This window comes from Mixophyes fleayi, chromosome 2 (genome assembly GCF_038048845.1).
Source record: "Mixophyes fleayi isolate aMixFle1 chromosome 2, aMixFle1.hap1, whole genome shotgun sequence".
Lineage (NCBI taxonomy): Eukaryota > Metazoa > Chordata > Amphibia > Anura > Limnodynastidae > Mixophyes > Mixophyes fleayi.
Genome location: NC_134403.1, coordinates 77233500 through 77258024, shown reverse-complemented (window position 1 = coordinate 77258024; position 24525 = coordinate 77233500). Strand labels below are relative to the sequence as shown.

General features: G+C 38.1%; 1 protein-coding gene across 1 annotated transcript; it reads right to left on the bottom strand.

Moving 5' to 3' along the window:
* Positions 1-1071: 1071 nt before the first annotated feature.
* On the bottom strand, positions 1072-11018 carry CYP27B1 (cytochrome P450 family 27 subfamily B member 1). The gene is made up of 9 exons (XM_075198010.1): positions 10773-11018; positions 8216-8406; positions 7554-7750; positions 7194-7394; positions 5973-6136; positions 5076-5242; positions 2880-2961; positions 2562-2759; positions 1072-2043 (listed from the first exon to the last, which is right to left on the bottom strand). The coding sequence occupies exons 1-9, from the start codon at positions 10974-10976 to the stop codon at positions 1930-1932; spliced, it is 1518 nt and encodes a 505-aa protein (XP_075054111.1). The 5' UTR covers positions 10977-11018; the 3' UTR covers positions 1072-1929.
* Positions 11019-24525: the final 13507 nt, after the last annotated feature.

The window sequence follows — 24525 nt, the reverse complement described above, 5'->3', positions numbered from 1 at the left end:
CGCGGCGCTGTCACAGGGGTGTCGTGGACAGGAAGAGGGGAAAAAAAAACAACAAAAAAAAAACTTACCAATCCGGCAGTGCCCAGGAACCAGCATCCTCCTCCCTCCTCGCTTCTCACTGAATGTTGGGCGTGACGTCATCACACCCGCCATTCAGTGACAAGCAGCAGGAGAGAGGATGCTGGGTCCTGGCCGCTGCCGGATTGGCAAGTTTTTTTGTTTTTTTTCCTCTCTTCCTGGCCATAGCAGGATGCAGAGACGGCAGAGCGAAGATGCAGACGGGGGAGAGCGAGGGGGCAGAGAGGGCAGAGCGAGATGCAGAAGAGGCAGAATGAGGATGCAGAGGGGGCACAGCGAGGTTGTAGAGGGGGCAAAGAGAGTGTGGATACAGGGGACACAGAGTGTGTGGATGCAGAAGGGGGCACAGAGTGTGTGGATGCAGAAGGGGGCACAGAGTGTGTGGATGCAGAAGGGGGCACAGAGTGTGTGGATGCAGAAGGGGGCACAGAGTGTGTGGATGCAGAAGGGGGCACAGAGTGTGTGGATGCAGAAGGGGGCACAGTATTTCTGTCTTTACCTAAATACTTATTACGTTTTTTAACCCAGCTACTTATAAAATGCTCGGTAATTATTTTGGAGGGGTGCCTTGAAAAAATTATGGAGACTCTAAGGGTGCCGCGAACTGCAAAAGTTTGGGAACCACTGGGCTAGGCCCTTTGATAGTTCACATTTTGCAAGACAGAGAAATTCTCAAAACATGGCCTTTTGTGAGAATACAAAACATGGTTGGGAAACCGTTGAACGCTCGTAATATATATCATACATATTATATAGCTGCAATCTAATATGAAGTGCTCTAAAACACCCTTTTGTGAGTACATGAAAATATTATTCCATGTAGCAACACATACTCATTGTTTTTATTTATTCTGATTTATTCTCATTGTCATACAAAATTACACATTCTGCATAACAAAGTCTAATAATCACAAACACAAATTATATAAAAACAAATATTTATTTGTATAATATAAAATAAATATACAAAAATATAAAAAAACTTTTCTCATTAACAGAACAACAGTAACAGCAAGTTTTATGTCCCTAGTATATGTACAAAAATATTTTAATGCACACCATGAAGCTTCAAACATTGAAGTTAAAATAATAAGGCTATTTACAAGAGACATTATAAATAAATAGATCTTAAATATATAGAGTATAAATATTTTCTATAAAATGTAATTAACAGCACCAATTAAATTATTGGAGGTAAGGAATGTTTGGGAACAGAAGTCAGTGACAATTGAGTAAAAAAAAATCTCTGCACATATGTCAAGGTCATTTCTCAGTCATGTGACCTTTTATACCACTATAATTGTAACATGTCCATGTTGTATTGTACCATTTCCTTTTACTAATAAGTCTCATCTACTTATTATGCTACACTTGTCTTACTGACGGCTTTACTCATAGACACACCTATGTTTCCTTGATTGATTAAACATGCCCATGATGGAAATGACCATTATTAATGGAGAGATACAAATTAGGTGTCAGGTAAATTTGGATGTCATTTAAAGATTAAACTACACTACTAACATTGGAATACTGTGAAAATGATAATTTAATTAAAAACTATTTTTTCTCTATTTCCTTACTTTATAAATGCAAACTTCATATTTATGATAGTATAAGATAGAGCTCCAATGTAAAGAAAAGGTAAATCTCAATTATGAGATTTGTACTTGTTTAACATTCTGCTTTCACCATGTATCATTCCCTTGTTTTTCCTCTGCGTTCATTTTACAGACAGCATTATGACATCTTGCATAGCGAATCTCAACTGTACAGAATTGATGATTAGTCCAATGAATACACATTTCCACTGAGAGGTACGTCACAAATATAATGCAATAGAAGATGAAACTATCGTTCCAAAAATTGTAAGTTGATTTCTCTATCTGGTACTAGCAGCGTTCTGGTCATGGGTTTCACCAAACTTCCTGGACACTCAGGTTTCAACTCAAAATGGGTAAGAATCTGTAATGGAAATCAAGAGACCATTTAAAATTAAGAGAATGTGAAGGTTTGTAAATGAAATAAAGAATAAAAAAAAGTATTTGCATGGAAAAAAATCAACATATTGCCATTTGTTATGGATATATTCATCATTTTTGTCCTCCACTTGTACTGTCTAATTTATACACCCATCCTCCAAGTTATTTTTAGCTACCATATATAGAGAGATTCCACTTCCCTTTTCTTTCTTCACTTTCCATTAAACCATCAACCAATGCCACCTAAACTGACCAGCTAACCACCTAGGCCATGCAAATTGTGGCAATTTGGAACTGTGGACAAAAATATTATGGGCTTATCAATGAGCCCCTCTGTCTTTTATAATACAGAAGTTAATTGGAAAATTTGCAAAGATTACGATACTAATAATAATTCAGAACAACTGATTTATAAAATATTAGTTGAGTACATATTCCTGTTAAATGGTTATTTGCAATTCTAACATTTCTCCTCAATGATAACAATTTATGTCCACTTACCCGTGAAAGTGCAAGATAAACTTCAAGTTCAGCAATGCGTTTCCCAATACAACTTCGTTTGCCAAATCCAAATGGAATGGAAGCATATGGGTGATGAGAGTCATCTTTATTCAGCCAGCGCTCTGGGCGGAACTCATTGGGGTTTGAGAAGTACTTCTCATCTCTCGATGTAGCGTAGTGGCAGAGGGTAATAAGTGTCTGTAACAAATATGCTTCTGTTATTATCGTGTCTTAAGAGATCAGTACATAATGTTCAGCTTGTGGTGGAACTGGGTTTACTTATGTAAAACAATCTAGATCATGTATTGGTGAACTCACCTGCTTTGGTATGATGTACTCTCCTACTTCAATATCTCTGTCTGAAATGACTCGGGCATTGCCAGGGATAACAGGATATAGCCTAGAAGAGGTGAAGATAACTTTAGTTTTAGATTCATGAGTCATTGGTGGATGGTGGCATGCCCTTCACTAGATACAACCCTAAACCCATACTCCATTAGTCATTGGTGGATGGTGGCATGCCCTTCACTAGATACAACCCTAAACCCATACTTCATTAGTCATTGGTGGATGGTGGCATGCCCTTCACTAGATACAACCCTAAACCCATACTTCATAGTCATTGGTGGATGGTGGCATGTCCTTCACTAGATACAACCCTAAACCCATACTCCATTAGTCATTGGTGGATGGTGGCATGCCCTTCACTAGATACAACCCTAAACCCATACTTCATTAGTCATTGGTGGATGGTGGCATGCCCTTCACTAGATACAACCCTAAACCCATACTTCATAGTCATTGGTGGATGGTGGCATGTCCTTCACTAGATACAACCCTAAACCCATACTCCATTAGTCATTGGTGGATGGTGGCATGCCCTTCACTAGATACAACCCTAAACCCATACTTCATTAGTCATTGGTGGATGGTGGCATGCCCTTCACTAGATACAACCCTAAACCCATACTTCATAGTCATTGGTGGATGGTGGCATGCCCTTCACTAGATACAACCCTAAACCCATACTCTATTAGTCAGTGGTGGATGGTGGCATGCCCTTCACTAGATACAACCCTAAACCCATACTCCATTAGTCATTGGTGGATGGTGGCATGCCCTTCACTAGATACAACCCTAAACCCATACTCCATTAGTCATTGGTGGATGGTGGCATGCCCTTCACTAGATACAACCCTAAACCCATACTTCATTAGTCATTGGTGGATGGTGGCATGCCCTTCACTAGATACAACCCTAAACCCATACTTCATTAGTCATTGGTGGATGGTGGCATGCCCTTCACTAGATACAACCCTAAACCCATACTTCATTAGTCATTGGTGGATGGTGGCATGCCCTTCACTAGATACAACCCTAAACCCATACTTCATAGTCATTGGTGGATGGTGGCATGCCCTTCACTAGATACAACCCTAAACCCATACTCTATTAGTCAGTGGTGGATGGTGGCATGCCCTTCACTAGATACAACCCTAAACCCATACTCCATTAGTCATTGGTGGATGGTGGCATGCCCTTCACTAGATACAACCCTAAACCCATACTCCATTAGTCATTGGTGGATGGTGGCATGCCCTTCACTAGATACAACCCTAAACCCATACTCCATTAGTCATTGGTGGATGGTGACATGCCCTTCACTAGATACAACCCTAAACCCATACTTCATTAGTCATTGGTGGATGGTGGCATGCCCTTCACTAGATACAACCCTAAACCCATACTCCATTAGTCATTGGTGGATGGTGACATGCCCTTCACTAGATACAACCCTAAACCCATACTTCATTAGTCATTGGTGGATGGTGGCATGCCCTTCACTAGATACAACCCTAAACCCATACTTCATTAGTCATTGGTGGATGGTGGCATGCCCTTCACTAGATACAACCCTAAACCCATACTCCATTAGTCATTGGTGGATGGTGGCATGCCCTTCACTAGATACAACCCTAAACCCATACTTCATTAGTCATTGGTGGATGGTGGCATGCCCTTCACTAGATACAACCCTAAACCCATACTTCATTAGTCATTGGTGGATGGTGGCATGCCCTTCACTAGATACAACCCTAAACCCATACGTCATAGTCATTGGTGGATGGTGGCATGCCCTTCACTAGATACAACCCTAAATCCATACTCTATTAGTCAGTGGTGGATGGTGGCATGCCCTTCACTAGATACAACCCTAAACCCATACTCCATTAGTCATTGGTGGATGGTGGCATGCCCTTCACTAGATACAACCCTAAACCCATACTCCATTAGTCATTGGTGGATGGTGGCATGCCCTTCACTAGATACAACCCTAAACCCATACTCCATTAGTCATTGGTGGATGGTGACATGCCCTTCACTAGATACAACCCTAAACCCATACTTCATTAGTCATTGGTGGATGGTGGCATGCCCTTCACTAGATACAACCCTAAACCCATACTTCATTCGTAATTTTATGTTTATTTTTGTTATCAGTGTGATCCCTACCTTAACACCTCTTTCACAACAGCTTTCATTAGGGGCATTCTGGCGACATCAGCTGCAGTTGCTATAATCCTGCCCTGTAACACATCCTTAATTTCCTTATGCAGAGAGGACTGTATTTTTGGATGTCGTGCTAATTCATATAGGCTCCAGGAAAGAGTACTTGATATCTGCCATGAGAATAAAAATGGAATTTACCAACAATTGTAATCACCAAAATGTAAAAAATAAAATCACAAGTTTTACACTCTTGCAGCATGATAATTATAATTTTTATATAACCCGCTACATTTTCCTGATCCCCAAGACCTGTTGCCTATCACCTATATCAGCCTGCCTCATTTTTATATGTAATAACGAACCTAATATCCACTGCTAACTTTTGACTTTATCTTAACCTTCAGTACACCATTTCTTAGAGCAATACATGAGCTGGATATTTATTGTAAATAAAAGTAAAAATGAATATTGTAAACTTACAATAATAAAGTAAAAATAAAATAAATGAATAAAAGTTAGTTGAAGCGTCAAAGTCATGGTTGCCAACACTAATCTTCTGATAGCAGACTTGTAGAAAATTAAATTATATTACAGCCCATGCAAACTTGAACAATTTCTGATCCAGTTTCTTTCTTAAATGAATTCCCTTCACTATTCCAAAACGTGATGCCAATTCATAATATTAGTCATTACTATTCCAGAAAATGAATACTCATAGCTATCCCAGATACTTGTACTGTTAATCCTAATTCTTACTCATTACTATTACTAATAGACATTACTATTACTACTGATTAATGATCTAAAAGTCCCCTTGCTGGGTCTTAATCCAGCACCCATTGATGTTCCCAATATCAGGAATACATTACAAAGTGTGGGAACATGCAAATGAAGTCTCACCGTATCTACTCCCGCCAGAAGCAGCTCAGTCACATTGCCATAGACAGATTTCATGGGGATTTTCTCCTGGGCCAGATAATAGGTCAAATACTTTCCTTCCACTTCCTTCCCTTGTGACACTTTCTCAGCTACATCTGCCATTCGTTGGTCAATATGACCTTTGGCTGCAATAGAAAATATGTTAAGGAATTATTTCAATATGTTTATATTCAAGATATAACAGACTTCATTACATTTTAGCTTAGTTATTTTCAAAAAAGATTTAGGGCTTGATTCATTAGTGATCTTATCTGCCATTTTTTGCTTATCTTAAGCAAATCCACTCTGTGCATGCTCAGAAAAGGGAGATAAGAAGCAAAATCCACTGCGTAAGTGAAGAATTTCTTAAGTTAAGATGTAAATCCATCTTAACTTCACTCTTATCTCCCCGTTTCTTCTTAAAAATAAGCATCTTAACTTTTGCACAAGATAAGATCACTAATGAATCAGGCCTTTAATGTTTAATTATATGACTCTGTGCTTTTAAGTTGGTTGAAAATCACAATAGCGAGCCACTCTCAGCCTAATATGGAAAATGTCTTGTAGGTAAATTCTTTTAAGCAAATAAAAAATGCAAACTATAAACATTGCTTTGATGTTAAATATATACTATGATTGGTGTTATCAATGTATGCACAGCACCAACCAGTTCTACTCTCACTGTTTGCCTATTAGAGGTCAAAGACCCTGGATTCGAGATTACGAAAAACTTAGCCTGGCTGATGTAAACCGACTGGATCATTCATACAATCAAAAAGAGGAAATAGTTATAGACCTTGAACTATTTGTTTCAACAGCTGATGTACAGAGAAGACAAAACACAGCCTGGGCTTACATCAGCCTGAGTCGGACAGGAAAACAATTACCTAACCATGATCGTATTGTGAACTGGAATTTATATTACATTTATCAATATAGAAATAGTCTGGAGGTAGAGGTTATTTTAAATATGCTTATAAGAAACATATTTGGCACTACTGATAACTATAGCAATACAGGAAGATGTGTTTTTTCACTTGTTTTTTTTTTTAACAATACTGTATTAGACTTTTAGGATTTCAACAACAATTTATTTATAGGGCAATATTTTGGCTTTGCCAGTACAATGAACATCTCGCTATTATCAAATTGGAATATAATGAAAGAAATTACATATCAATGTAAGATGTAAAAGAACCTTACCGAAAGCAAACATGTAATCCCAGGATTCACAGAATTTTTGCCAAGGCTTTCGGAAAATTTTATGCAAGAATTTGGGCATAGCCATGGTTAGAAGAGTCATCACAAACATAGTGTTGATAGATTGGATGAACCTCTCTGTATCTTTAGGAACTGTAGTCTCCAAGCAACCAATTCGTGATTCAAATAGGACAGAAGAAATACCTAAAAAAGATAGATAACAAATTATTATAACAGTATGCATATTTTTACTTATTTATTAGGTAAATTCCAAACTTACATAAAGTTATAAGTAGGAATGTATGAACAATGTTTTCAACATAAGTCTTATAAACCAAATAGGAATCATTATGGAAATATTACCTTCTAAACCAAACCTGTAGAACTCGCTGGCAATGTCTTTGACAATATGGTTTGGATTTTGACTCCGCTGGTGGCTTATTTTCTTAATAAGGTCCCCAACCACATCATTCAAAACGTCACTGTAACCTTCCACCTCTTTAGGCTTCATCATGTGTTTCCCCAGAATACTGCGGAACTGCTGCCACTCCTCCCCCTCTCTGCAAGGATCACATAAACAATTAATAATAGTCACATAATAGCAAACATATTACATAATAAAGAAATCAAATTAAACTGAACTATGAATCATATTGTAAGTGTACAATCTCAGATGGCAATTAAAACTAGTTTACGGTTCTTTAAAGTTCATGTTCTATGGTCTAAGTTCTGAGGTTGATAATAAATGGCACATAATAGACAATAATGTAACAATGTAAATCTAATTGTCAGTCTAAAGCAGGATTAAATAATCTGAGAGTCTCAGTTTCTGTGGAAGTACAAGTCACAGAATTCCATGTCAGTATTTGGCAGGAACTTGTAGTTCCCAAAGGTTGTAAAAACCATGTGTTGTATTTCTCTGGTTTATACTATGGAATAAATGAGTCAGCAAGACAAATTACAATAGCAGGGAAGCAATAACTCTTTGCTCTGCCATAACCAAGAGATTTTTGTATGATACCTACGCTGTAAGGAGTCCATATGAATGCCCCCTGTACTGCCTGTAGTCTTTCCATGAGGAGAGATCAGAACGAATGGGATGTTTTCCTTCTTGCCGTAACACCTGTTCAATCAGTGCGGGATCTGCCACATGCACAGTCAGGATGGGACCAAAACTTGCCTTCCACACAGGCCCATACTTGGCTTTTCCTTGCAACTAAAGGTACGGAGGAATGAAATAGTTAAGGCATGTACAGCACAGTTCTCTGTGTGATTAGCTGCAGTAGTACACATTATTGTAGTTATAGCAGAACATTACAGCAGTGTATATTATTTATTGATACCAACTTTAGTAACCTTTTGTAGCATTTTAATATTTTTGACACACTCCATGGAGTTCCTACAAATTTTTTTGTACTCCCGCGATCACATCTAAGTGAAAAACAATATTGTGCCGTCATGGCTGCACCAGGATGCGAGGATGACCTATTAAAAAAATTGTGCCATTTGGATGTACCAGTGGAAAATCACTGTGCCAATAAAGTAAAAAAAAAATATTTGTTAGACCAAAAAATAAAAAAGAAGATTTGTGAATAAAATTAGCTGGTTTTCAGCAACGAGTCGTCACTGACTGGTCCTGCTTGACCATGCCAGACACACACTGACGGTAAGTGTAAACTGGACACCAATGTGTTGTCCTCAGTTTCCTAGCCCAAGGTAGCCCACTATGAGACTGACCTGAGGGGCAGATGCCCCCCCTGCACCCCAGCCCAGCCAGCCCTGCTTGGCTCAGAGCAGGATATCTGGAGATGGATTAACGTGTTAGCTTTAATATGTTGCAGGAACACAGCAGTGCATGAACAGGAGTTGTTGCAGGAACAAGTGGGATCTTCATAGCAATTACATTTATTTGCAGCAGCCTACTACCACCAGGACCCTCCTGCAAAGAAGCGGCCACCTCCCCTAGACCACCGAGAAGCCATAGTCAGAAGCTCATCAATTACATATTATGTAGGGGGAGAGAAGACCCAAATAACAAGGCTAGGCTCTTATTTTTTTTTATTAGTGGAGACATTTCTGGGATAGGGGGTTACAGCATTCTTACCATTATAATATTTATTATTGATTAAAGCAGACTGTGACAAAGTGATATTATCTTTTGTAATACAAGAATGAAAAAAAAGTATCAACAAATCATATAACAGTATTGGTTTAGTTGTGAAAAAATATGTAATTATAGAGTATTTTATTTTAATAATATTTACTGCAAAAAGTAACAAAAACAATGTCAATAAATAAGTAGCCAGACTGTATTTCTCTAAACTGAAAGATAAACTCATCAGGAATAGATATGTTCACATTAGTGCAATATATTAAAACAAGTTATTCATCTGGTACTATTTTTACAGTAGTTTATGTGCTGAATATATAATATTGTGTCCAGTTGCTATTATTTCTATTATTATTGTTATTATTACAATTATGACTGTAAATTGGTAGTCAACAGTCTGCACTGTACAAGCTCCGTTCTTTTCTTGGTACTAGAAATCTTTGCTGTACTCAGCTGTCATTAGTTGCATCTGCGGTTTAAAACGTCCACTTACTCTGGTGCTGAAAAGAGTTGCCACATTCCGAAGTGAAGAAACCGATGATGCATCATTAAAAATGAATACAATCATGGTTATTGTACGTGAAAGGAAATTAGTAAGAGAGGAAGCTGGGATGACTCAGGATATAATACTACAGATTAGAATCTGTCTTGCCTTAGCCTTGGGTTACAACCAGCAAATGCGTCCTATAACCAGACCAGTATGTAAGCTATATGGAGCTATTTAGATAACAGACGTTCAGTGTTATTATGAAGCACCAAATACTTTATTGAATCGTTGAAATGAACGCTTGTGACAAGTTTGGTTTCATCTGTACATGGTAACCCTAATTTCACCTAACAGATTTATATGGTCAGTGTGATTATGCCATCTTTATTATGATATAAAACTCACAGTGCTCACTCTTTATAATGGCATCTTACAACACAGGCTTAAACTGGCATTGAAGTGAGGGTGGCTTATAAACAGGATGGCATAAATACATGTTAATTCACATTGGCATTTCAGCTGCTGTGGAACTATAAGTCCCAGCATGTCTTGTCTGCTTAGGACATTATTGCAAGAGCTGGCGAGCCACAGGACAACGTCCCATGTAACACTTGCAAACTAAGGAATTTTTCCATATGTCATAATAAATCATAAAAAAAAAATGGGATTTATAGTACAAATGGACATACTAATTCAATTTAAATTGAATTGCTATAAGAAATATAGTATCAAATAAAAGTATATAAAGCGTATAATTCTTTATGAAATTCAATTATTAACAGATACATGATGCTGTTACAGTATTATACAATCACAACAGATCTAGAAAGGGTAATTACCAGGTGATGCAGCATCCAGGGAGGCTGTCATATGGTGTGTTTTGTAAAGACAGCATCAGTCATCACCCTGGTACAGTATGCGTGAATAATTCTCACTAATTCCCCAAATCACCTGCACTACAATAGACAGCATCAGTTGTCCTTACCTGTAACTCGTGCAGCCGAGACAGCCCACCCCTGCAGAATATATCGGCGAGGAAGCTGATGGCAGAGGGTCCTGGGACGTCTGCCAGTGACTTGTGTCTCTTGATGACTTTTTCTGGACTTCTGAACATAGACTCAGCCCATACCTCAGTAAGACTTCTGAACACAGAAGTAGACCTGTTGACCAGTTTAAGTGATTGTGCCATCCTGCCCTTAGGACTTCTGGGCAATAAGCAGATGGTACCTTTCTTTGCAGCATCTTCCAGCTATGCCAACTCTCCTATTTATACTTAAACAGATAACATAATCCCCGCTGCAGAGTAGAATGAATGTGTTACGGCAGGCCACGCCCCCTGGCCAGCCCTCCCCGCCCCCGGTCAGTTTCATCATGCTACACGAGGAATACTATTCGTTTGAACATTCTAGTGGTTATTAATGTATGTGAGAGAGAACAGAGGTATGACACGGGAGGGGAGACTGACAGCCAATGAGCTGGGAGAGGGGCGTCGCCGTGTGCTTGGCTATTGGACGCCGGGTGCATGTGTGGGGTAATGCCTGCTGCCTGCCCTCCACGTGGGCTGCTGGTGGCACCGGCCATACATTGGAGAGGGAGCACTAGGGGGGCTCTACAGTTCTGCAGCACTCCCTAAAAACCTTTAATAATCATCGCCTTGAATCTCTCACGAGAAGATTTAAGTCATTTAGGCTAAGAAAGAGACATAGTGGATATTCCTGTTTATGACACTTTATATACAGTGATTAAGGTAAAATAGGTGTTCTGTGCTTGGGTGATACATCTCAACCAGCTAGATGTTGTGTAGATTGAAATCCTTTGGTTAAATAACCACCAGTGGATGTTAAGAGTAGTGCTTATTCTTCAAATATATATGATTTTGGATTTCCATATTTATATACAGGAGTTGATCTTTTTGAATTATACTCAAATGATGTTATTTATTCGGTTTTACAGTCCGGGTTTTAAATTAATAAAGCATTTACTTTCAATTACTTAACTGTTGTATACACATTGTAGTGTTAAAATTAAATAGATTTGTAGCTTGTGTTTATTACACTGATCAACTCTGATTTTTTTGGCAATCATAAAGAGTGATTTTGGGGTAAGATTGTGCTGCTAATCCTGAATATGACATTGGTTTTGCTATATTAGATCTAATTTGTAAGATAGATGATACTCCCTTGAAACAAAAATGCTAAAAAAATGTACTGGTCAGGCAGAACCTACTTACAAATTGCATTGAAATGGTCTCAAATCAAACAGAAGTAAACACATGAAATACATAATGGCATTATTTCGGTATAATAACAGATAAACCTGATAAACTGATTTGAATAGTTACAATTAAAGCATAGTAAAACACTTTTTGTACAATTTTTCTTTTATGTGAGTTATCAGGACAATCACATTGGAGGCCCCAGCACTAGTCAGCCATCATCCACCTTAATACCTTTCCTCCATCACCTTTATATCTCGATGAAACCTCTCCCTTTATTCCTCAATTATATCACCAAGATTACCCAGAAATCTGTGTAAGTGGCTATGAAGAACGTGCACCTTTTTGCTCATATTAGTACCCACATTTTTAATGTTTGTGAGCATGTTCTGCACCAGTGCTTCATAATTGTCTGCTTTGTGGTTACCCAAGAAGGTCTTGACAACTGAGACATAAGAGCTCCTTCAACACCATTCATACATATTGTGAAATTAGATTGTATTAGAATCCACAAATGTAGCAGAATGCATTAGGATTGTTTAAGCAGCCTCTAAGGAGGACTACAAAAAACTCAGCAATAAAAAAACATTTATTTAATATGATATTGTCACGTAGGCGTTGTAGATATAACATGTTTTATCGTTAATTGACTTTATTTATTTATGTAGTGACTTTATTTATGTAGTGACAATTTGTATATACAAATTGTCACTACAGCCACTTATTTACACTAATTACATGTATACAAACATATTATACGGATGAGAAACAAGAAAAAGACCAAAGACAACAAGAACCGCTCAACTGTCAACTGACTGCTGGTTGGGTGACCAATCACTTTTATACGGAGGGGGAATATTCTCAAAGGATCGCAGAGTGAACACCTAGAGGCATATTCAATTAGGTGCGGAGTGACTCCCGAACGGTCACGAAGGTACTCAGCGGCGATGTAACTTTTCCCCCAGTAGGGATGTGAGGAAAAATCCACGATGTTGTACCGGAAAATGTGTACAGTGTATTCTGAGGAACATCACAGCTAATTGAATATTCTGACACTTACTACAGCCTATGATGTCTGGGAGTGAACGTGTCAGGGAAGGGTGTTTTGCTGTAGTCAATGTATAGTAGGGACGTGCCAAACTGAAAAGCACAAGCGATGTCCGAATCCAGCTCTGAGCGTCTCAAAGTTACTTACTTTTCTGCCGTATCTCTTGCTCCAGCTACAGGGCTGGTCTAAGTCCTGATTAGTAGTGATGACAGTCTCATATGCTATAACATGTGTTTGCAATCACGAGCAACTGTAAAAGTGTATTTTATGCTCAGTAGACATTAACATTAACAACATCTTAATAAATGTATTTTATGTGAACAAAAAAAAAAACCTGTTTTAAAAACAAAACTGTTTTATCATTAATGCCTTTATTATTAACAGTTGATATTAATCCAATATTTTTTTTATTTTTCTGTGCGTTCTTTGGCGAATTTATAATCCACATCACATATTGGTTGTATCCTGCAGCGCCTTGTGTAGTACAGTACAGCAATCCTGCCCCCGATTTCAGCAGAACACGTATCTTGAGATCCATGTCTTGATGAATTCAGGACTGTGCACAGCCTGAATACGTGCGTATAATACTGAATGTGGGTTTGCGCTCAGAATGCATGCCTTGATGAATCAGGCCCTAGATAAATATTTTTTCATTTCTGGGCCCTTCAAATTGGAGTCATTTGTTATTTTCCAATGTAAAGTAAAGCATCAAACACACAAAAGTAACACATGCAATAAAAATACTCCCTTACTCATAAATAATTTAAAGCATAAATTACACTAAACCAAGCAGTATTTTAGGAGATAAACTGAAAAGCTTAATTTAATGAAAGTGCTGTTTGTAAAGAAGTAGGAGGTTGGAATTTTGATGTCAGTATTATACTTTTATACAGTGCACCTCTGCAGGTTTTCCACCTCTCCACACTCAGGCACAGTTCTAATTTGGGGAGGCCTCTCCAGAGATTGGCTAGTAGGCATGTATTCAGCGCATGGTGTACCACCTAGGATTGAGTGAATATTGTAAATGAGCTGTTTCTGATGCAGAAGCGAATGGTCCTACTGCAGTGATCTAAGACTTTATATTATGGTGGAACATTTTGTCGTCCCTATAACGACCCCTGATTACTGGGGCTAAGGAAAGAACAGAGACCCGAATCGTGTGTTGTCTGCCAGTCTGCACTAACAGATCCCGGCAAACAGGATCCAACAGTAGCTGACTTGATACAACTTACTTTGGATTTATAAGTGCTGCTTGTGGAGTTTTCTGTGACACTTCATGGTCTCACCAAAGTAAACAAAAGAACGAAAATGCAGTGAAAAAGGAACAATAACATCAATACTTGTTCACATATCCACAATATAATCATAATAAATCCTCCATTAAAGTATACATATCTGCTATCCCTATAAAAAACAAGCTCATTACATACTTGCCAACTTTGGCCAGTTGGCATCTGGGGGGAGGTGAGCGTGTGGGGGCGGGGCTCAATGAATCGTGCAGTTTTGCCCTGTTCCCTAAACTTACATAATCAATTCTAGCCTATAATGGCAGAATTGCATCATAGGCCCCACCCCCAAAACTTAATTAAACACAGTGACCAGGATCTGGGAGGTTGCCCTGCTCTCCTGGGAGGACTCCCAGAAATTCGGGAGTCTCCCGGACATTCCAGGAGAGTAGGCAACTATGGCTAATTAGTGTTAAGTTAAATTAATGGGATTGTACTGTATTGTAGAGACATTTGGCAGAATGTTGAAAAATTACTTTTCTCCCAATTTTGCCCATGTTTACCTGTATATTGCACTGAAAAAACATGTCTGGCTAATTTCCCATCTGCTTAGAAAATAAATTATTTTGCTGCAATAAAACCTTAAAAAGTGGGAGAGCTATATCAACATACTGCCTATCCTACTGCGGGTACAGCTTAGAGAATGTTTTTACCAAACACTGGAATGAAACCAGAGTGTTTCTTCAGGACCCTCCAATTGATATATAGGAGAATGTGTGGATTCTCATTCCCTCTTTGGCCTCTCCGCGCCTCAGGTCTTCCATGTTGTAACCTTTATGTGTGTAAAATGTGGACAACTGAGTTTTTCATATATCCTTTGCTATAGTGATATTATAATTCTTGATTTAATTAGAGTTTTATTATGCAAAGTTTCATGGCATGAATATAACGGGACCTCTCATTTCTAGGAACTGGGGGCCTGATTCATTAAGGATCTTAAATGAAGAGGTATCTTATTTCAGTCTCCTGGACAAAACCATGTTACAATGCAAGGGGTACAAACTAGATTTCTGTTTTGCACATAAGTTAAATACTGACTGATTTTTCATGTAGCACACAAATATCAACTTTACATTTCAGTGTACAAATAAGCTATCAAGTATTTGTGTGCTACATGAAAAAACAGACAGTATTTAACTTATGTGCAAAACAGAAATCTAGTTTGCACCCCTTGCATTGTAACATGGTTTTGTCCAGGAGACTGAAATAAGATACCTCTTCATTTAAGATCCTTAATGAATCAGGCCTCGGGACTGTTGCTTCTGAGACAGGGGGAAAAAAAGGGGACTAAATATAACCATGTTCCTCCTGTCGTGCGTATACAGCATATAATTACTTATATGTACATGTATATTTATTGAATTTGAAAATGGTTGACAACACTTGAAATATTATTGTCAATTGTACATTTCCGAACCTCTTCAATAAAATCGTTGAAAAAAAGAAAACCTTATAAAGTGAATCCTGGTAGATCCAATACATCCCTAATACCTAAAAGTTTGCCTAGTAATTGAGATACAAAATACCTACGTTTATTAACATTTTGACTTATTAATGAGCACCCACCACCCTGGGTTTAAACCTATTCACTGTGTTCTTACGGCGCATAGAAATTGCAGACAGTGGTGTTCAATGACTGCCCAAAACTGCAGAGAAACTAGCAAAAACCTGAATGGTTCCTAAGCATTTAATCATTTCTGCACAGCGGAGTGCTGTGTAGTGTGTGTAAAGCACACGGTAGTGGGTCAAAGAACACTCAGATTAACACTCACTGTAAAAATAAACTAATACTATTTTGTTTCAGTTCAAGCAAACAAATAGTTGCTGTAAAAATTAAAATATGTTTTGAGTGTCTACCAGACTTTATTCTGGCCTACTCTGGGACACTCATTTAGATAGATAATATATGTTAAAAGCAAAATAGAAAAACTAACAAAAATAAATAAAAGTTTAAAAACATTGCGTTTTTGGCCTATAATAAGCTTTTTTTTATATCTGAGCATACGCACAAACACATCATTATGGAATTAGTTCTTTGTGGATTTGCCCAGAAGAAAAAAGCTTATTATACGTCAAGAATGCAATTTGCATTCAAATTAGCATGAGCCCCTAAGTACTTAAAATAATCATTCGTGTGGCAAAGTTAACATTTTTTTTTTCTATTTTCACCTAATTTAGTTTATATCATCATCATCACCATTTATTTATATAGCGCCACTAATTCCACAGCGCTGTACAGAGAACTCACTCACATCAGTCCCTGTTCCATTGGAGTTTACAGTCTAAATTCCCTAACATACTCACACACTAGGGTCAATTTGATAGCAGCCAATTAACCTACCAGTATGTTTTTGGAGTGTGGGAGGAAACAGGAGCACCCGGAGGAAACCCACGCGAACACGGGGAGAACATACAAACTCCTCACAGATAAGGCAGTGGTCGGAAATTGAACTCATGACCCTAGTGCTGAAAAGTAGAAGTGCTAACCACTTAGCCACCATGTTGCCCTAAAAGATAAAATAACATTTACCTAAAAATTCCATCAAAGGAAAGTCCTATTTGTCATAAAAAAAAAATATAAAATTCACCATGATACCTAACAAATAAAAAAGTTATTGTCTTTTAATCAGTACATAGTAAAAATGCTAAAATGTGTCTGGTGGCAAAGCTACAATGTACCCTGGTTATTAGGAGTTAAACAGCATTAGATCTGGGTGTTCTTGGTCTGTCAATGTTTAATCAATGCCAGTGATGATGGAAGATAATATTTGTTTAATAGCTCCTCATGCACAGTTGCAGGAACTGCACTGTTTGCAATAATTAGAGGCACATGAATGCTGAATAAATTATACTCATCAATGTGGAAATTATGGTTTTTAATTAAAGAATCATTTGGATATATATGGAAGAAGTTTGCTTTTCAAACAATACCAAACCAAATCTGTGTGCCATAGATGTTTTGTGTATAGAGAGATTAACATATTTATTAACCAATCTACACAATTGTTAAAAGTAACAACCCAGGACTTTGATAAGAAGCTTGGATTCCCAGAGTAAGTTAAATGTTTCATGGTTGTAAAATATTAAAATAATGCATCTTTTCTCTAAGTATCAGTTAAAGGAGTTGTCTTCTTTGAAGTAGCCGTGGTCTCCAGTTAGTGGCTCTATGTAACATTTTGTTACCTGGGTGTAGAAGTCAGGCCATAGCAGATGCCAGTAGGGATAGGAGAAGATTGTGCGCGTGGAACTGAAGTGGCACCTGATTGGATGGCGGCGGTCATAAAAAGAGGTCGTAGTGCAAAGTTGACTAACCCTTTCATAAAGAAACATTTTGAGGATTGGGGATAGATTTACTAGAACTTATAATATGCAATTTACTAGAATATAATAGGTAAATAATAGCTAGAATCTGGTTGGTTGCTATGGGCAACACCCCCACTTTTCCTTTTCAGAAGTGTTAGTAACTCTATCCCTTGGTTCCCATTTACAGGTACACTACCATGATATTTCTTTCCCTAAATGCTCTGTCTATGCTGTCAGTAAAGGGTAGTGTTAAGTAATCATAATTATAACAATAAAGTGTCAATTTAATGATTTTTGTCTCAGTTTAATTGATTTGGAATTGCTGCCTTTACACGTCCACTTAAAGCCATGTATGAATCAGCTGAGTGAATGCTCTTTTGTGACATCATACTGTTATTGAAGCATAATTACACATGGTTTTACTTTGCAGTCTATTGCTTTGTGGGGCAGCTTCTGCAGGAGTGCAAATGTTTGCCCAAGGCCAAGGGCATGACTACCATGGTCGCAGGGGGTGTAGCTGTTATGGGGTGCATAGATGAGGAGGGGTCTACGCACCCTGGCAGAGCCACATGTGTACATGAGTTTATCTCTATTGGGAGATACATGGGAGTCCTTACAAAATGTTGCTGTGGGTTCCACAAATATCTAGTTACGCCCCTGCACAGCACAATGAGAGGAGCAGGCATTCGTCACTGTGTGCAAATTAGAAGCACGGGCAAGACTAGTTTTACACTTAAGGGAAAAAAAACAAGATTTCATGTTGCAGGAAAGGTTGTATTTACAGCACATTTCCTGCTCTGCGGCACAGTGCACAGCCTTAGTCTTGCAGATATAGTACAATGCTCCATCACCACAGAGGTCTCATCCATATATTTCTGTTGGCCATACTTTGCACCTTCTATTGTTCTTCAAACAATATAGTAAAAAGCTTGAAACACACACACACACACTAGGCATATGTGATAAAGACAGTCCACATGGCTTCCCCACTCTCATAACTAACTTAAGACATGAGGTTAAACTAAGCAGTAGAAAAACATATAAAATAAAATTAATAAAGGGGTGGTTCTACTAAAGTGGAAGATGGTTGGATTATTACGTGATATTTTTACTGTTTCCATTTTCCTGAGCCATTACTATTCCTCATACCTAGGCACAGTTTGATTTTATGGGGGTGTTTGGAAAGTCCGTGAAGTGGATGTGTACATTAAATTGCATTTGGCAGACCTGTAGGCGCAGTAGATACACAGATTTTGTGGTTGGTAAATTACACTTACTGGGTCTCAACAACCAGGTCGTACTAGGTGCTCTCTTACTCCATTAGCCTGGAATAACACTAACGCTAACACTCTCGCTTGTCTTTTGCAGGACAGTAAAAGATGACAAATAATTGAGTGAAACTAGTTATAGTGTAAGACTGTAGGCTTTTGTACAGAAAGCTATCTCTCCAAACTAACAAACAACAATCGTATGTTAAAATATAAATTCTGCACAATTTGGATGACATATGTCATGTCTCTTTAAATGTGATGTGTTTTGTTAGCTAAAACTTTCAAAAATTCTATACATTTCTATTTCTTTTGTATTTCATTACGGAAGCAGATTCCAGTATTGTAGCTTCCACACAGTATCCGTGAAAGACATTGAGCTAAAAGGAAGTTCAGTAATATTGCAAAGTAAACATTACGTTGAGAATTTTTGTAAGCAAAACTCAATGGATGTGTGCTTATTGCTTTACTAATAGTATTTTTGCTTTGCAATCCTGATATAATGATAAGCAATTGATCTCCGTTGCTCACGGTTTTATCTTTAAAGATCTGTAATTTCTTATATTTTAATCAAATGTATTTCATGGCTAATGAAGCCTATGTTTAATATTCAAGCAAAGTGTTGTAAATGTGACAACTGCCATTTAATGTTTTTTTCATTTAACTTCATTTTTGAACACTTTTTCTGGGTATTGTATTTTAGCACTGTTTAATTTGTGTATTATTTAAAAACTAAATTCTGCACAATGTGGATGATGTATGTCATGTCTCTTTAAATGTGACGTGTTTTGTTAGATGTATCTTTCAAAAAGGAATTCTGCAAATCTGGTCTTTCCAAGTCTTGTGTATTTAATTAAGGAAGCGGGTTCTAGTATTGTGGTTTCTACCCACTACTGCGAAAGACAATGAGCTAAAAGGAAGTTCAGTAAAATAGCAAAGTAAACATGACGTTGAAAATTTTTGTAAGCAAAACTCAATGGATGAATAAGATATAGAGGTTTATTAATCAAGTGTGGATGGACTAAACATGGTGCAATGTCAAAATAAATTCTGCAGTTGATGCAATATGAACAGGTATAATATAACATTGCCAAAGTATTCAGTATCTAAAAGTTTTCATACAATAAGAATATTGTTAATTTCAACCTGCATGTACTTTCGCTAGCTAGTTGAGTGTAAGCAGCTTTATTTATTGGTTGTCTGGGTTTTTCCTGCCCTGTATGTCTGTATTTGTGTACAACCAGATTCCCTATGTCCTTCTTCCAATCTGCTATGTCCTTCAGCTACTCTGTTCTGTTCGTCCATCATCATCATCATCATCACCATTTATTTATATAGCGCCACTGATCCGCAGCGCTGTGCAGAGAACTCATTCACATCAGTCCCTGCCCTATTGGAGCTTACAGTCTACATTCCCTAACATACACACACAGACAGAGACAGAGAGACTAGGGTAAATTTTGATAGCAGCCAATTAACCTACCAGTATGTTTATTGGAGTGTGGGAGGAAACCGGAGCACCTGGAGGAAACCCACGCAAACACGGGGAGATCATACAAACTCCACACAGATTTCTCTTAGTTGCTTTGCTTTCAGTGGTATATAACTATACATTCTGGTTTGTCACCTTATTCTTCTGTTATGATTCTGACTCCTCTGTTACACTCTATTATCTTCAAATATGTCCTTGAATAAAAATTCCAGCCATCATCGGATTCAGACTTGACAAGAGTTCATTATGAACTGAACCTGTTGCCCAAGTGTTCTATAAGAGTATTATCTGAACCTCCTGTGAAAGGCTATTAATGGCCTATGAGGAAACATTATTATTTTACATAAAGGAAGAGTATTATCAGGACATCCTGCCAAACTCAATAATTTCATATCTTGTTATCTTGATCTGAAGCTTCTTGCATCCTCTCCTATCTACTGTGGCATTGTGCATAGCCTTCCTTATTGCCAAGTTTATTAAACTGGTGTCCATAGAGTTCAGGAGATACATCTTCAGGCTCCCATGTTACATAACATAACATGTAACAGCTACTAGTGCATACATGTGACTGTTTTGTGTTTTGGCAGTATGTGCTACAGATTGCTTGGTAAACTAGTTTATGATGTTCTTTGATATCTTTAGCCTATTGGAGTTATGAGTGGTGTAGTCAATATCCTACAAATGCATTGTAATTGAAGGGACTATACCAATGTGTTCTAGATAATGTCTGCCTCGTATGCTGTTGTCCAATAACAACCACTGGCATGCTTCCTGTCAGATCATGTTGAAAGTTCTAACTGAACAACACCTGGGGGTATAGTTTCTAAACTGCGGGTTTAAAAAAAAATGGGGATGTTGCCTATAGCAACCAATCACATTCTAGTTATCATTTATTTAGTATACCCTACAAATTGACAGCTATGATCTGATTGGTTTCTATAGGCAACATCTGCACTTTTTCAACCCGCAGTTTAGTAAATATATCCCCTGGACATGCACAGGTTACATACATCTGCCATAAATTGAAGTTTACTTATAAATACAGTTTCCAGATTAGTCAAGTGAAACTGTACAGATATGAAATACACATTCTGCATGACATATGTATGACATGCATGATGTATGTCTGCAGAGAGTGAAGAGTGAACACCCCATAGATGCAGTATTCATCTTATCTAATGGCAATGGAGTCATACAGAATGTGTAATTCACATGCATCCAGATTTACATGACTGAAGAACCTGCTCATAGCTCCTCCTTATAGCAAGTAAGGTATACAAACAGAGATTAGCTATTAAACAGCATAGGTAAAAGATCACAAACATTAACCCCAGGATTTTTCACAATTCTTACAGTGCTCAGTACCAACGCAGAAGTTCAATGACCACCAGAGAATGACCTTTATTTTGAATGTGTTCAAGAAATCAAATGGTTATATAAGATGGTAGCTGGCTTGAGAAACAATTACAATGTTTATGGCTAGAGGAATAGCAGCAAAAAGATGGGGAGAAAGGCAGAATAAGAGAATTAAATTCAGATGAACAGAAATGAAACCTATATTATTACTGGTGAATGGGATGAATTATGGGTATAAGTAGTAATATGTTTGTTTTCTATATTTTTCTATATTCTAAAAGTAATAGAACATGTTCTTAAGACTTCTCATTTATTGGCAGACACCCATAACTTACTTTTAGGAATTTGTCTAGTAAGGAATTCATAATAATGTTAATGTGAATACAAAGTGGCCAAAGACACCCTCTAACCCTTGTGACAGGGACTCAGGATTCAAACAGTCTGCTTTGACACTATATATAGTGGAGGCTGCTAATCTAACTTAAGGTAGGTATGCACCAGAAACCTCCACAAGAAGGTAAGGGCTTTGCTGCTATCCCTACATGGGCACAGGCTTCTGTACATGTACCAGATGTGATCAGCACTTAAATGGAGTCAAGAGTGAATATAAGAAGTAAATAATGGATAACAATCAGGGCTGCCAAGAGGAATTCAGGGCCCCGGTACAACAACTTCATGGGGCCCCCTTATAATTGTGAAAGTAAAAAAAATGCTAATGTTTATACAATTTGGGGCGTGGCTATGCACCATTGGGCGTGGCCAGGCCACCCTCCTACTGAAAAAAAACCTGCATTGTTGTGTACACCATTGAACAGTCACCAAAAATTGGGATGTCCCACTAGAATCACAACATTTCACAGACTCTGCTGCTCTCTCCTACCTGTTTTTCTCACTTTCACCACCTGTGGCTGCAGGTTTCTTTAGTTGCGGCTTGTCTGGATCCTGGAATGTTGGGGGCCCTATTTGAAAAAAAAAAATGGTTACATTTAGAAAATTACAACCACCCACGATTAATAATTAGGCCTTCCTCCAGCCCTACATTAAAATAATAGTATTCACATTTAATAAATAAACGTATTTCCCTCACTACAAACAGCCCCAGCAATAAATTAATAGTATATACATTTCAGAAATATAACTATTTTCCGCAACTGTCACTGCCATTAAATAATTTATAGGCACATTTAATAAAGAGACCCCATTCTCCCCAAACTCACCCCCACATTCAGTAGCCCCCAAACCACCCCATCTTAAATTAATAGTCCCCACTATTATACCTCTCCCCCATTTTTTCTCATGCTGTGCCTCTCTCCCCCCTTATTTCTCATACTGTGCCTCTCTGTCTCTCCCCCCCTCCTTTTCCCTCATACTTTGCTTTTCTGCTTTCCTCCCTTTTTTTACTTACCTTTCTATTAGCTTCTTTCTTCTCTTCTGTCTTCATCATCATCATCACCATTTATTTATATAGCACAACTGATTCCGCAGTGCTGTACAGAGAACTCATTCACATCAGTCCCTGCCCCATTGGAACTTACAGTCTAAATTTCATACACACACACACATAGACTAGGGTAAATTTTGATAGCAGCCAATTAACCTACTAGTATGTTTTTGCAGTGTGGGAGGAAACCGAAGCACCCGGAGGAAACCCACGCAAACACGGTGGAGAATATACAAACTCCACACAGATAAGGCCATGAATTGAACTCATGACCCCAGCGCTGTGAGACAGAAGTGCTAACCACCTAGCCACCATGCTGCCCCTTCTCTCTTCTCTCTCTGCTTGCTTCTTTCTTGGTCTTCTCTGTGCTGCTCCTCACTGAATGTTGGGCATGACTTGATAACATCATGCCAGACATTCAGTGTAAACAGAGCAAAGAGGAAGGAGGAGGGACGCCAGCACCGCGATCACATGAGTATATGTTTTTTTTTTTGTTTTTTGAACCACCTTGCTCCCCCAACCAACGAAAGGGCGGAGCCCCATACCCGCCCTTAAAAAAGAAAAAAGCTGCAACAGAAAAAAAATTAGTACTCGTCCCCCCCTTCTCGGTGGCCCTGATAACAATATCTATACAGCTGAATTCTGAAAACACCAGGAATACTGAGGAATGTTGAGGATACCAGGAACACACCGGGTGGCTGACAGATACCAGGAATACAGTGAATAGCTGACAGATACTAGGAATAGAGTGGCTGCAGATACCAGGAATACAGCGGATGGCTGACAGAGCCTGGAATACACTGGAACAGATGGAAAAACCAGAAATACACTGGGAACATAATATAATAATACCAGGAACACAATGGAAGCCAAGAGGCAGCTTAGCAGAACAATTTAAATGTATTTAAAGAGTGAATCCAAAACGTCTCTTGTCTGCACAATTTCTTGAATGTATCTACACCCCGTGTAGTGGATCTGATGTGTTCAATTACCATAGCTGTTAGCTCTTTGGGGTCTGAATTGTGTGTATCCATAAAATTGGCATGAGATACTGTGTAACCAACTTTGTTTAATATATTATGTTGGTGTTCCAAAAACCTCATTTGTAGGGATCTAGTGGTCCTAACTACATACTATAATTGACAACTGCAGCTGAGAATATAAATTACATAGTTGCTGTTACAATTAATAAATCCTCTCACTGTCTGTTTGTTTAGGATATAACTACAAGTAATACATCTGGAAGTACTACATTTATAGCAACCAATGGGTTTATTACAAGCCATTCACGATCAGTATTGTTGGTATTCAATTTAGGTTCTCTTAAAA